Source organism: Corvus cornix, chromosome 17, assembly GCF_000738735.6.
Source record: "Corvus cornix cornix isolate S_Up_H32 chromosome 17, ASM73873v5, whole genome shotgun sequence".
Lineage (NCBI taxonomy): Eukaryota > Metazoa > Chordata > Aves > Passeriformes > Corvidae > Corvus > Corvus cornix.
In genome coordinates, this window is record NC_046346.1 from 1,436,992 (window position 1) to 1,449,514 (window position 12,523).

At 48.5% G+C, this 12,523-nt stretch overlaps 1 protein-coding gene across 6 annotated transcripts in view; it reads left to right on the forward strand.

Annotated features, from left to right (window-relative positions):
* DENND1A (DENN domain containing 1A) overlaps positions 1–12,212 on the forward strand; it is a 159,876-nt gene extending 147,664 nt beyond the window's left edge. For 4 of the 6 annotated variants that reach the window (XM_039561625.1, XM_039561626.1, XM_039561627.1 and 1 more), the window contains 4 exons: positions 692–780; positions 5,736–5,864; positions 8,163–8,418; positions 9,269–12,212. In XM_039561625.1, the coding sequence (XP_039417559.1) occupies positions 692–780; positions 5,736–5,864; positions 8,163–8,418; positions 9,269–10,570 (1,776 nt within the window). In that variant the 3' untranslated portion in view covers positions 10,571–12,212. The remainder of the gene's footprint in view (positions 1–691; positions 781–5,735; positions 5,865–8,162; positions 8,419–9,268) is intronic. The other 2 variants (XM_039561628.1, XM_039561629.1) reach the window with 1 other exon arrangement.
* Positions 12,213–12,523: the final 311 nt, after the last annotated feature.

The following is a 12,523-nucleotide window of genomic DNA, read 5'->3' on the forward strand; positions in this document are numbered from 1 at the left end:
AGTGATGATGGATATGTATTTGAGATTGGTTTGGCAGCAACATCATCTTCCACAGAAAAGCTTTGGATTTTATTACAGACAACAAAAGATTAATGTAATACCAGGAGTGATAATGATGATATGGCTGGCGAGGGTTTGTGTTCAGCTGCTGGAGGAAAGCAAATTTTTAAAGAAGAAGGAGCTGAGTTTTTAATGTTAAAACATTTATCCTAAGTACACATTTTGCAGCGCTCCCTTACACAGAAGTCCTCACCTGAGGAGCTGGGTTCCTAGGAGCAGGTGGCCAGAAGGGTCGTGGTGTCAGAGCTGAGCCCCACTGCCCAGTGCGATGTCCAGAGCACAGGGACATCACCAACTTTACTCTCGCCACTGGCTGCACAGGGGGAAGCTCATGCTTAGGGAGTCGTTTCTCCAAAATTCAGCCCATACCAAACAGGACATAGCAAATAGCACATACTTAGTGACAAGGATATATGTTTCATTTGCAAGTCATGGGGCCATGTGGTTTATATTAATACTTTAGATTCATTGGTGTATCCACATTCATGTGTAACATTGTTGTGGCACAAAAGACAAAGCAACACCGAATGGAAGATCCCTGTAGGATACTGATGGTTCTCCACATCTGTTATCTGGGTCTGCTGTTGGATCAGGGGAAGTGTTTGATGAGATGTCTCTGTGCATGCTGCAGGTTCGCCCCCCAAGACCTCATGTGGTTAAGAGGCCCAAGAGCAACATTGGTGTGGAGGGCCGGAGGACCTCAGTGCCCAGCCCAGAACAGTAAGTACTGTGCTGCTCTGCTTCTCTCTACTTGCATCAGCAAACAGCGTGTTCAGAACTGGGACTCACCAAAGGAGACATTAAAAAATACTGCAGATCAAAGTTAACTAAGTTTAACTAAGAAAAAATTGACTTTTGAAAAAATGTTTTGGACCATTGTAGAGGAAGTGTGAAAAAGCAAGTAACCAAAGTTTGCTTGTGGGAAAATTCTGGTTTGCCAAGTTACACACACTCTGATCAGCCTCTTCAGTGAAAGTTTTCAGGTGCTGGAGGTTTGCTTATTTCTTTGTTGTTTTGTTTTACACTTTTCTTTCAAGGAAATTGTCAGTTCCAGCCCTGCAGATGCAGTGTTCTTGCCGGGCTGTACCTGGAGGGTGCAGAACTGGTTATTTTACAGTGATGGCAGAAGGGGCTGTGTCTGTCTCTGGGGTGCATTAACAGGACTGTGATGTCTGTGCGAGCTCTGTGGTGAGGGCTTGTAGGGCTTCACTTTGCACAGTACCAGCAAATTTATTCCCCCTTTAGCTGTGGCAGTGAAGGGGGAATGATCCAAAGCAGCTGTGCTGCTGCAGCCCACTGCTCCTGGACAAAAGGTGTTGGTTTCCAGTGTCTCTCTTGTGCACACCAGTATAGGCACGTTCTGTTACCTCAGGGAGGCTTTTTCAGGCACTTTCACTAATGTCGCTTATTCAGGGATTTTTGCAAAGAAGACAGGGTGTGTGTGTTGGAGATTCTTGACGGTGCCAGAGTGGAGTTAGCAATGGGCCCTTGGGGTGGCCCTGAGCAGGGAATGGATGTACTGAAATATGGATGTATTGAACTGTGGATGTTCTGAAGTTGCCAGCACAGCTCAAGGGACACTGCTGTGTGTCACAAAAACACTGGAGAGACATCAGCGGGCATCAGTGCATGGACAGCTCTTTCCAGCCACCCCAGAGTGGGGGTATACTCTGGCTTTGGCCTAAACTGAACAGTGACTTCTCTGTTGTACAGGAATATTTGTCCATTTTACAGTGGAATTTGGTTGCCCTCTTGTGGATCAGATGCAGCTCCTGCAAAGGGCTGTGCTGGCCCTGCACAGAGGTTGTGGGGATTTTTAAACTAAAAGCATTTTCTTAATATTTAATCTGATGACTCACTGCATGTAGGTGGAGGATAATTGAATCAATTTAACATTTATGTGTGTTGCTATGGAGGGTTCTGCATGTTTGGGTTCAAAAGCTGCTGACATCCCAGTATTGCTCACTGCTAAAGTGTATCTTCAATTCCTGCCACTATCAGACATAAACATGAATGGTAAATATGCTGGACATATATTGTATTTTAATTATTTTATTTGGATCTAGTTTATTGCTGCTAATTTTAGTGAGTCTTTGCAGTTAGGCTGTTTTCACAAAATACAGAATTTTCATGATGTTTCCCACAAACTTTCTTTTTTCTGTCCCAGTAAGAAGTAATCTTTGTGTAAGTGTTCTGAAATGGAAACAAGAGAGGTGTTATCTCTTTTAAAAATTCACACTGTTTTCCCTCTCTTGGATAACATTAGAATGGGTGAAAACACAAAACCACAATACATATTTTCACTCATTTTACCTGGTAGCACTGGGGATTAGGAAATTTATGTCTTTAGTTATACGAGTTAGTTCTTTTTATGTGTGCAAAAGAAATACATTGTTTTGGGGATGTCTGTGCTCATTTTCTAGTCAGTCTTCGGTTAAAGTGCAGGGGATCAGGAGCAGTGACTGCAAAGAACAGCCAAGATCATGGCTCATGTCTGTTGTTAAACCAGTGTGTTTACAAGAGCTCAGGGGAAGCACTGTTGTTTCCCCAACAAAATTATTGGTGGTTTTTTTTCTATTTCAATAACAAGTTGGGGGATTGTAGAATTTTGTCAATAATTCAAGATTTGTGATGTCTGATTCTTAAAAATTTGTCATGAAATCTAAAATTATAATTTTTTAGAAAGCTTTTTTGGTTCTAAGGTAAGAGGAATAATTTGTAGAGGAGAGCACAGGAAATGCTGGATACCACCTGGGACAGCCCTTGACACGTGGGATGTGCCTCTTTTAGACACAAATCAGTTGTTCACAGAAAGAAGATGTTGCATTTTTAACAGACAGGCAGTTTTTGGAGAGCTCCCTTTTACACCCCAGCAAGATTTCCTGTTACATGTGGAATAGGCTTCCAGAGTGCTCCGGGATCTGTGTCCTGGCTGGCTCCAGGGCATGCGGAGTGGGAGGAAAGGAACTGGGACACTGGGAGGGCAGGCTCCCAGTGCCCGGGGTGTCAGAGCTCCGGGGCTGCAGCCCGTGCTGGGACAGGCCGCTGTGGCCCTGCAGCAGCCCCGGAGGGCTTGGCAGAGGAGCTCTGCATTGCCTGGCACTGGGAGTGCCCCAGCGGGCACTGCCCGGGATTTGAGATGAGCTCGGTGGAGCTGTGTGGGATGGGACAGGCTCGCAGGGCACTGGAAATTCCAGATGTAACCGGGCTCTCAGGGCCCCACCACGCAGCAGTTGGGGGTGCTGAAGGTTTTCCATGGCCTTGCCAAGCAGGGAGCTCTGACTGACACTGACTGTGCAGGATATGCAGGAAGGAATTCCACGGGTAGGTCTGTGCTGTGTTCACATGGAAGAGTTCCCAGGTAATCTCCGCAGTCCCAAGCCTCCTCTCTCATAGCGGCAAGAAAAAGCCCGTGCATCCAAATCCCTCATTCTCTGTATTTTGCTGTCTAAGAGGGACAAATTCTTTAATTCCCTAGAGTTTCTGTGTAGCTGTTCTTTAAAAAACTATGTCAATAAAAAATAATACTTCCTCAAATCTGGGGAGCCCTTTTTTGGAGAATAATGATAAGTCCATACACCCCTTTGTGCCATAATCTCAATATTCCGGAAAAAGCAATACTGTAATAAAATATACAAATTTAATTTTTTCATAACCAAAACATCCTTTTGAATTATTGCAGAATTCTCCTTATTAATTCCCATATCCTGCACTCCCATTTTCTGTATATATGTATTTTTTTCTATCTCAAGTACGTTTAGGTGTCAATTAAATTTGAAATATCTACATTTGTCAGCATTTCATTTTTGGCCAGCGTGATGTGCTGCTGCTTTGTCCATGCATCCTGACACATGAAAAAAGCTCCTGAGATGCAGATCTTCCTCATTAAAACGGAGCCCCCGCTCCGCTCTGGTGCCGGCGCCGTGGAGCGTCCGGGCCGCGCGGCGCCGGGGCTGACACGGGGCTTGCGGCGGGCGGCGCTGGCGGCACCGGGGCCACGGGCACGGAGCGGCCCCGGGGCAGCCGCAGCCCCGGCAGCCTGCCACAGGGTGGGGTCCGACCCTTTCCCTTCCCTTTCCCTTTCCCCTTCCCTTCTCCCTTGCCTTCCCGTCTCCCTTCCCCTCTCCAGCCCCTCTCCCGCAGCTCTGCTCTCGCACTTCTCCGTGCAAGGGGTCCTGTGAGGGCAGGGGCAGCCGCGGGAGAGCTCCCGAGCTCGGTTAATGAGGGAACAAGCACTTTCGGTGCATTCTACTGCCTCAAGCCAGTAAAAAATGTACACTTGGACAGTTTTAGATTGTTCACACCGTATCTTGGACTGAAATCTCTGACAGAGCACAGCAACAGCTAAACTCAGGGCTTGTTCTTTTCATTTAAGCTCTTGCCACATGACCAAACCGGAGCCTGTTACCTTGCACTGTAGTTCAGTTTTTTTGTACTGCAGTGCCATTGGTGATCTGGCCAACACAATCCATGTTATTTCTTCAGAGTTTGTTCCCAGTTCACTGAATTGCACACCATACAGTGCATTGGGATGAGGCATATCTGGAGGCAAACAAAAGGTACCTGAGCAGTGCTCTGAGGGAATGTACCAGTTCAGTTGTTATATGTAGTTACCAAACATTGAGTGTATCAGCAGGATATGTGGAAATTTAGTGTGACTCTGGATTTCTGGACATAATTTTAGATTTTCTGGAATCACGTTAGATGGTAATTTCCTCTTCTAAGGAACACAGATATACGTATCTAAGTACAAAACAAATATTTTTAAGTATCTTTGCTTTCTTATTTATTTTAGGTGGAGCTTTTTGTTAGTGTAAATTGATTTTTTTCATAGTCACTTTCTAACAAAAAAAAAAGTTTAAAAAATGTTATAACAAATGTTTCCTGCTGCAGTAGCCCCACCTCCTTCCCCTGGATACCTGTTCCAGCAGGAGAGGCGAAAGCAAGCAATGCACCAGCTTTAATTGGAATAACGCAGACTGGTTTAATACCATCGGCTGCAGCCACTGCCACCTGTTAGAGACTTTTTATTAATTAGCTCTGACCTGACTGTGAGTAAACATTCATTGGCAGTGGCAACTCGGGCCCTCTTCTCTTTTCCTGACCTAATCTTTAAGAGCTGATTCTCAGTTAACTGCTGAAGAAAGGAACACATACACCTTACTTGACAAACTGCATTTCATACCAATCCTTGGACAGCTTAGGTTTTATTCTAGAGTGAAGCAGTTTCAAATGTGAAAAATAGATACAAATAGGAACTGGTACCCTGGAGTCAGCTCCTCTTGTGCATCAGACTAAATGTCTGTAAAGCAGAGAGGGAGATCTAATGTTTGTCAGAGCTCAGAGAGCCAGAGGAGCAGAGCTGTCTGAAGAACAGAGAGGTGCCCAGCTCTGTAGGGAACGTGATGGGGAAATGTGGTTTCTGTATTGTCCCCTGCTCTGTGGTGGGACTGTGGACAGCGGTTCCTTCCCTTGGGCATCCCATGGCACCCTGCCCTTGGGAGAGGGGTTGTGTTCTGTGCCTGGGCAGCAGAGCTCAGCGTTCCCTGCCGAGCTCTCCGCTGTGCAGTCAGTTGGGGTCAGGATGATCTGGGTCTCTGGAGCCCCTGGTTTCTCTCCTCAGGAGCTGTCACTGTGACCACTCAATAATTTCCTTTTCTCTTCCTGTTCCCCAGCCTCGTAAAGCCCATGCGACACTATACAGTCTTCCTCTCTGAGGACTCCTCTGATGATGAATTTCAGCAGGAAGAGGATCCTGTCTCTGGCTTCTCTGAAAACTTTTTCTTCTCTGCTCCTTTCGAATGGTCTATCCTTTACTCTTTTGTTGTGTTCATGCCAGCTTCAAACAGTGGGGTTTGCATTGCTCAGGGCACCTGCTCCTGTTCTGGGATTTTGGAGATACTCCTGGGGTCTCTGTGCAGTGCTTGATGAATGGCCAGCATTTCTCCTGCTTGTTTGTTTTGATGTTGAGCAGCATGAAAAAGCATCCTCCTGCATGAAACACTGCAGCAACACACAGCTTATGGGCTTCCATCGACTCGAGCTCTGTGGGATGTCACCCTTCCATTTGTCCTTTGTTCCAACATGCTGCTTGTGCTCCTGTCCAAACCTTCCGCCGTTCATTCTTGTGTGGTGCTGCTGTGCTTTTGGGTTGTCCTGTGCGCCTTGTTCCAGTGCAGTTGTCAGCCTTTTCCAGTGTCACCTGTTTGAATCCAGCCTCTCTGGCTCTCTGTCAGGTATCACATCCCTGCAGGTGTCCTCTGAGGGCATTGAGTACAATCTGACAATTATACAAGAAGCAGGAAGTTTGTTGTGTCTATTTGTATCCAGCTTTTGCATTTGTAACTTGTACATTCCCAAACCTCTAACTCAGTCTTGAAAGATGGTGCTGAACAGCCGGGTCACAACTGCTCATTGATGCTGTGGCTGGAGGGTTCTGTCCCCTGCCCACGGTGCCCGTGGTAGGGGAAGGAGCACGGCCTGCCCAGGGTGCCCATGTGAGGCGAGAGGGGCCCTGCCAGATGCGGGTTCAGCTGCACTAAATCCCTCTTGCTGCCTATTGGAACATCCCAACCCCAGCGGGCAGCTCTGAGCTGAGCCCTCACTGAATGTCAGCAGAGGATTTGTTATTTCCTAACTTCGCCTGCTCGAGGATTTCTAGGGGATGAAAGGGAGATAAATTGCACAGAGCTGCATTCATTATTTTAACAAATGCAGTCACTGGTTTGACCAGAACCTTTGGGAAGAGGCACTGGGGTACCGTGAGCTGCTGCTTCAGAAATCCACATGATGCCACATCCAGGCAGTTCAGGAGCTGGGAGATGGATGATGCCCAGTCACAGCTGAGCAGCTGAAGCCTGGCAGCCACAGCTGGGTCAGACCAGGCTGGAGAAGGAGGTTGCCAGTGGGACAGAGGGGTCTGCAGTTGCTGAAATCCATTGTGTGCTGCAGACACAGGTTCAGGGGCTGACAGGGAAGGGGTGTGACTGCAGGCAGGTGGGATGGAGAGGTTCAGTAGGATAGGGCCAGAAAATGTTCCCCCACTTGTATTTCGGGTAAAGGAGACCAGTTTTGTTTGCAGAATATCCCTTAGGGAGTTGCAGTGTGACCTAGAGTGATGTGAGACTAAAGACACAACCAAAGTTTGTGAGATCCCCTCCTGAGGCCGTGTACCATCACTGTCTGCCTGGTACCTGCAGTGCCCCTGTCCTGGTGCGGGCTCAGTGCCTGCTGTGTGTGTGCTGGGGAGGGAAGCCAGCTGGGCTCTGTGTGAATTTGCATGATATAGGTGTACTATGATAAAATATGGAAAGGGGAGGAAGGTTCTTCCACAGGATGTGTTTTTGCAGGTCTCACAAATATTTTCTTTAAATTGAAGGCTTGTTTAAATGCCACAGTACAACTGGCTGCCAGTCAGGTGCCAATCCCTACAGCCATGTGTGGCACTTGTTTGTTATTAATTGGATGCACATCGTGCTGCTGTTCTCTGTACACACACCAAAATGCAAATGGGCTGCTTCAGTTTTTTGCTGAGGTATGTGCAAGAGAAGCATCCTGCTAACTCAGCCTTGGCTGGGAATGCAAAGGAGGTGTCTCCGTAATGGATTGTGGTGTTTCTTGATAAGATGACACCAATGAAATCATTGGAGCCTGCACAGTGTTCCCAATTATTGCAGGAAAACACTGAGTTATGTTGTGTGCTGAGTTAGCTCAAAGCCCAAGGATGTCAGTGCCTGCAAACATGGGGTGCAGAGGCGTGCCTGGCCCGAGGGGAGCCCAGACAGCCAGCATGGGGAGCTGGTGTCCCATCATCCGTGCTCTGAGAGCTCCCTCCTCAGCCTGGCTGTGCCTGCATGACCACAGCTTTCCTCTGAGCAGTTCCCACTTGGCTCTTGCCCTTCTGAGCACCCTCAGGTGCCAGGTCTCCTCTGCATGTCCCCCTGCCCTCGGGCACTGCTCCCAGCCTGCTCTGCACGGAGGCTATCTGAGCTGTATTTGCTACTGGGGAGCCCTTTGTAACACATCCAGCTTTAGGGAATTGTGTTCAAAACAAAGAATTAGAAATATGGTCATTTGCAACGTGATTTTTGGTTCTGTGCCAGGCCTCAGCCGTACCGGGCTCTGAAGGAGTCGGACAGTGCCGATGGAGAGGACGTGGGCAGCCCGGAGAAAGCGAGAGAGCCGCTGCCCCCGAGCCCTCTGCTCTCCAGCAAGGCCTCAGAAGTCAACCTCCTGGAAGATCTCTTCCCCAGCTTGGAAGTAGAAGCCCAGCCCCAGCCCCTCAGCCAGGCCAAGAGCCTGGAGGATCTGCGGACGCCCAAGGAGGAGGCGGAGCAGCGCTGCTCCTTTGAATACCAGGTCAGGGGGTTCCTGTGTCCTGGGGGTGGCCCAGAGCTCATTCTGAGGAACTTTTTCATATTATTAGGTGGATCCTAATAATAATCATCATCATCATCTGTTTCCAGGGGTTTGCTCATGTGTTTCAAAATTAATTGCTGAATTAAGAAATGGCTTAAATGCGACTCAGTTATAAGTAACTGTTTCCTCTAAAGCCTTTCCTTCTGAAGGAAGGAATATTTGCCCTGTTCCTCAGAATCTGTTTTTCCAGTGGCTGTCACACACACTTATCTTTGAAGTTGATGGTCAGCAGTGAGAATAAATAATTGGTAATTTTCAGGTGCCCTCCAAACTTTTTTTTTTTAATCTGGCTATTTTGGGCTAAGCATCATTTGAACAATCTCCCTCTGAAGAAAACAGGATTGTTTGTGAAGGTCCATAGCTCAGAAAGTGTTAAACTAAAGCAGACTCCAAGATGTTCATCTGACATTAAAGAAGCAAATGCCATTTCTACCTTAGAATAATATTGAATTTAGTGTTACAGTCAGATATTTCATTTGTCAGCTTTTTCCATGCAGCAATTAAGGCTCCTCAGCTTCTGTGCCTTGGACACAGGTATGTGCTCTTTACTGGGCTGTGACAGATGCACAGCATGTCCCAGCTGAACAACCCCTTGGAGGCAGAGCTGGAATTGGAGCTGCAGAGTTCCTGGCTGGTTCCTGTCTGTCCTTCCTGGTCACATGCTCTTGTCCCTTTGCACTGCCTGCAGCCTGGGGACAGATCCTCTTCCGTCACAGCAGCCTGAACTCACTTCCTGCTCTGTGTTGGGGGGACATCACTAAGAGTTAATGCTTGTTCTGCTCTCTTGCAGAGAATGGATCTTGGTGTGTCCGAGAGGAATAGGATTGTGCCAAGCATGAAGCTGTCCCACCCTTACAACAAGCTGTGGAGTATGGGCCATGATGATATGGCTATTCCCACCAAATACTCCCAAAGCTCACCTGAAAGACCCTTGGCTGCGCTGGGTAACATGCCCCCCATCACCAGGAGACCCCAGAGCAGGGACAGTGGTCTGGCTCCTGCAGAAAAGGATGAATCCAATCCTGCCATTCAAGGGAATATCACCATTCCTAGGCCACAGGGAAGAAAGACTCCAGAACTGGGGATTGTGCCACCGCCACCAGCACCCAGAGCTTCCAAGCACCAGGCTCCAGCTGGGTCAGCGGAAGTCCTCACCACTCATGGGCGCAGCCCCTTGGTTTCAGATCTTATCCCAGAGCCCTTTGGGGCTGGGAATGTGTCCTTAGACCCTGAAATGCAGCAGTCTGTAAATCCCTCCTCTCACCCATCACAGCTGCTGTGCAGTGCTGCAGGCACTGCTGAGATGCTGCAGCCCGTGCGGGTGAAGACGGAAGGTGCAGGTAACGAGGGCGACCTCCTGCTGAGCCTGCTGGACCCGCTGAGAACCGCGGGCTGGCCAGGCAGGGCCCCGCAGGGCTCGGCCCCGCAGGGCTCGGCCCCTGCGCCCGCCTTTGGTGCCCTGCCAAGTGACTTTGTGCCTCCTCCAGCTGCACCGTTTGCCCAGCCCCTTGGCTATCCTGCCCCAGCTCCACCACCTTTTCTACAGCCCTCCCCGAATCCATTCACCCAGACACTGCCAAGAGCCCTTCCAGTGTCCCTGGTCAGACCCCCGAGGGGCTCCTTCACCCCCTCCTTAGGTCACGCGTACAGCTCCAGCTTCATATCCCCCACTGCCAGCTTCTACCCACCACAGAGACCTCAGCCCCACATGGCCACACTGTCCATGCCAAACCTGTTCAGCCAGGCTCCTGCTATGCCAGCAGCTGGCTCCTTGCTCCTGCAGAGCCACAGCCCTTCTCCCACCAGCTCCCTCCAGCCAGCGTGTCTGGGTGGTCCCTCCAAACCCCGAACGTTACAGGTGGGCCAGCCCAGCACAAGGGTAGATCCCAAACAAGCACTGGCTCTCCTGGCCAATGAACCCCCTCTGGTCCCTGCCAGGCCAGCCAAGGGCTTGGAGTCAGTGTTACTGTCCTCAAAATCTGAGGAGACAAAAGATCCATTTGAAGATCTGTTAAAAAAGACCAAGCAGGATGTGTCACCCACACCAGGTAAGGTGGAGCAGCTCAGAAAGCGATGGGAAACCTTTGAGTGATGCGCCCCATGGCCTTGGTGTCCTTTTGGAAGTGACAGAGGGGTTTTTTGGTTTTTTTTAGCCAGCATAAAACCAAGCATTTCTTTTAAGGAAGGCTGAGGCAGGACCGCTGCAGGACCATCACTGAGCTGCAATTCAACACGAGAGCTTTTTGCCCACAGGTCAGTCCCCCGTTGTCCCAATCCCTGACGCTGCTCCCTCACTCCCCACCACCAAACCCTGGGATTCCTGCACTGACCAAAGCGTGAGGGGAGGTGGGTTGGGTTGGGATTTCCACACACAGCTTTTCAGACAGTACTACTGATGCACAAGTTACTCCCTCCCTGTATTTTCAGTCCTTGGCACACCTGGAGCGTGACACAGCACACTCTGCTGCAGTTCATTCCTGCCTCTGGGAATGGGTGTCAGTTTTTCTGGCATTACACACAGAAATACGACATTTTGTTTCCACATGCAAAGTGCAGCAAAGCAGCCTGACTTGTGGGCTGCACTGAACTGATCCATCGGGCTCTGTTTGTGCCCCCTGAACCCCAGCCACCCCGGAGCTGTGCTGTCAGATGCGCTTTGGTGGCACTTTTGACTCCCTCCCCGAACACCGACAGCTGGGGCAGAGTTGTCACAGGCCTGGAAACCACAGCACAGAGCAGCTGCTCAGGGATTGGTCCTGCATCTCTGTTGGGAAACTGGAAACACCAGCAATTATTTTCATTTTTTTGACTTTGTTTTTGTTAAATACATCAGAAAATAGAGGCCATAAAGAGTATCCTAGTTCTTATATGTGTATCTTAATATTATCTATCAATATTATACATGGCAGTATATGAATGGAATGTAACAATATCTTACTTGATTATTACAAACAAAAAAGAGAAAAAACTTGGGGTATTACGGTTCCCAGCTCCTGAGTGCGGGTGAAGGCCGGTGTGCTGACGGGGCTGAGGGCAGGGGTGTCCAGGAGGAGGGATGGGGCTCTGTGGCCTCGCTTGAGCCTCGGGCTGGCCCCAGCTGGCGCGCGAGGCACCGAGCACAGAGGGCACCGGGCAGGGCAGGGGACGCTCAGCTGGGTGTTCTGAGCCCCCTCTCTGTGTTCTCCAGACATTTCACACGAGCCTCAGCATCCCCCAGGAAAGCTGCTGTCTCTGATCATTTCTGTTTCACTTCAGTGGTGCTTTTTTGGTTTGTTTTGTATCTGGGCACACTCTGGTGTAAAACCTGTCATTCTCACAGAGGGAATCACGTCACCATTGAGCCTTTGATAAAGGAAATCATCTTGGACACATGGGGAAATTCTTGTAAAGCTTTATCTGATTTCCAATGTATCTATTTTATTCATGTAATCTTGGAAGTTTTCTTACTCTGGGGAATAGGAATGGCTGTCTCTGTGTTCAAGTCTGGGCAGTACAAAAGAAAAGTACTCTTAATATCTGAAATGCTGCCGGTTTTGGGAAGACCACAGTATTCCAGGAATATTCTGTTTCTGTGCAGTGCTGTTCCTTTGACAAGCCATTCACTTGGATTTGTATTTTCTTTTTGTGTTGAAAGACAGATGAGTTTAGTATTGCATAGTAAAATATTTAAAGTCTAAGACACCAGTTCCATTTTATTTTATACAGTTCAGAATATGAATGTTATATACAATTCAGTCTGGCATTTCAGAGCTCCTTTGCTATGAGCTGGATGATAAAACTTTCTGGATTATGGTGGATGTGAATGGGCATTGGACAGTCCTACCTGTGCCAAGCAGGGCTCCACAGGCCCTGTTTAAACTTGGTAATGTCACACAGTGATCAGATGCTGAGGAGCCCATTACAGATGCTTAAAATCACTCAGGAAATTCTGTCCCACCACAGTTCATTTCCATCTCTGGTTACTTTGCTGATAGGATGGATCATTTGCTAAGTAAGTTTTGGGCATTGAAGAGTATTAACACCCATTTATTCACCGTCCACTTTA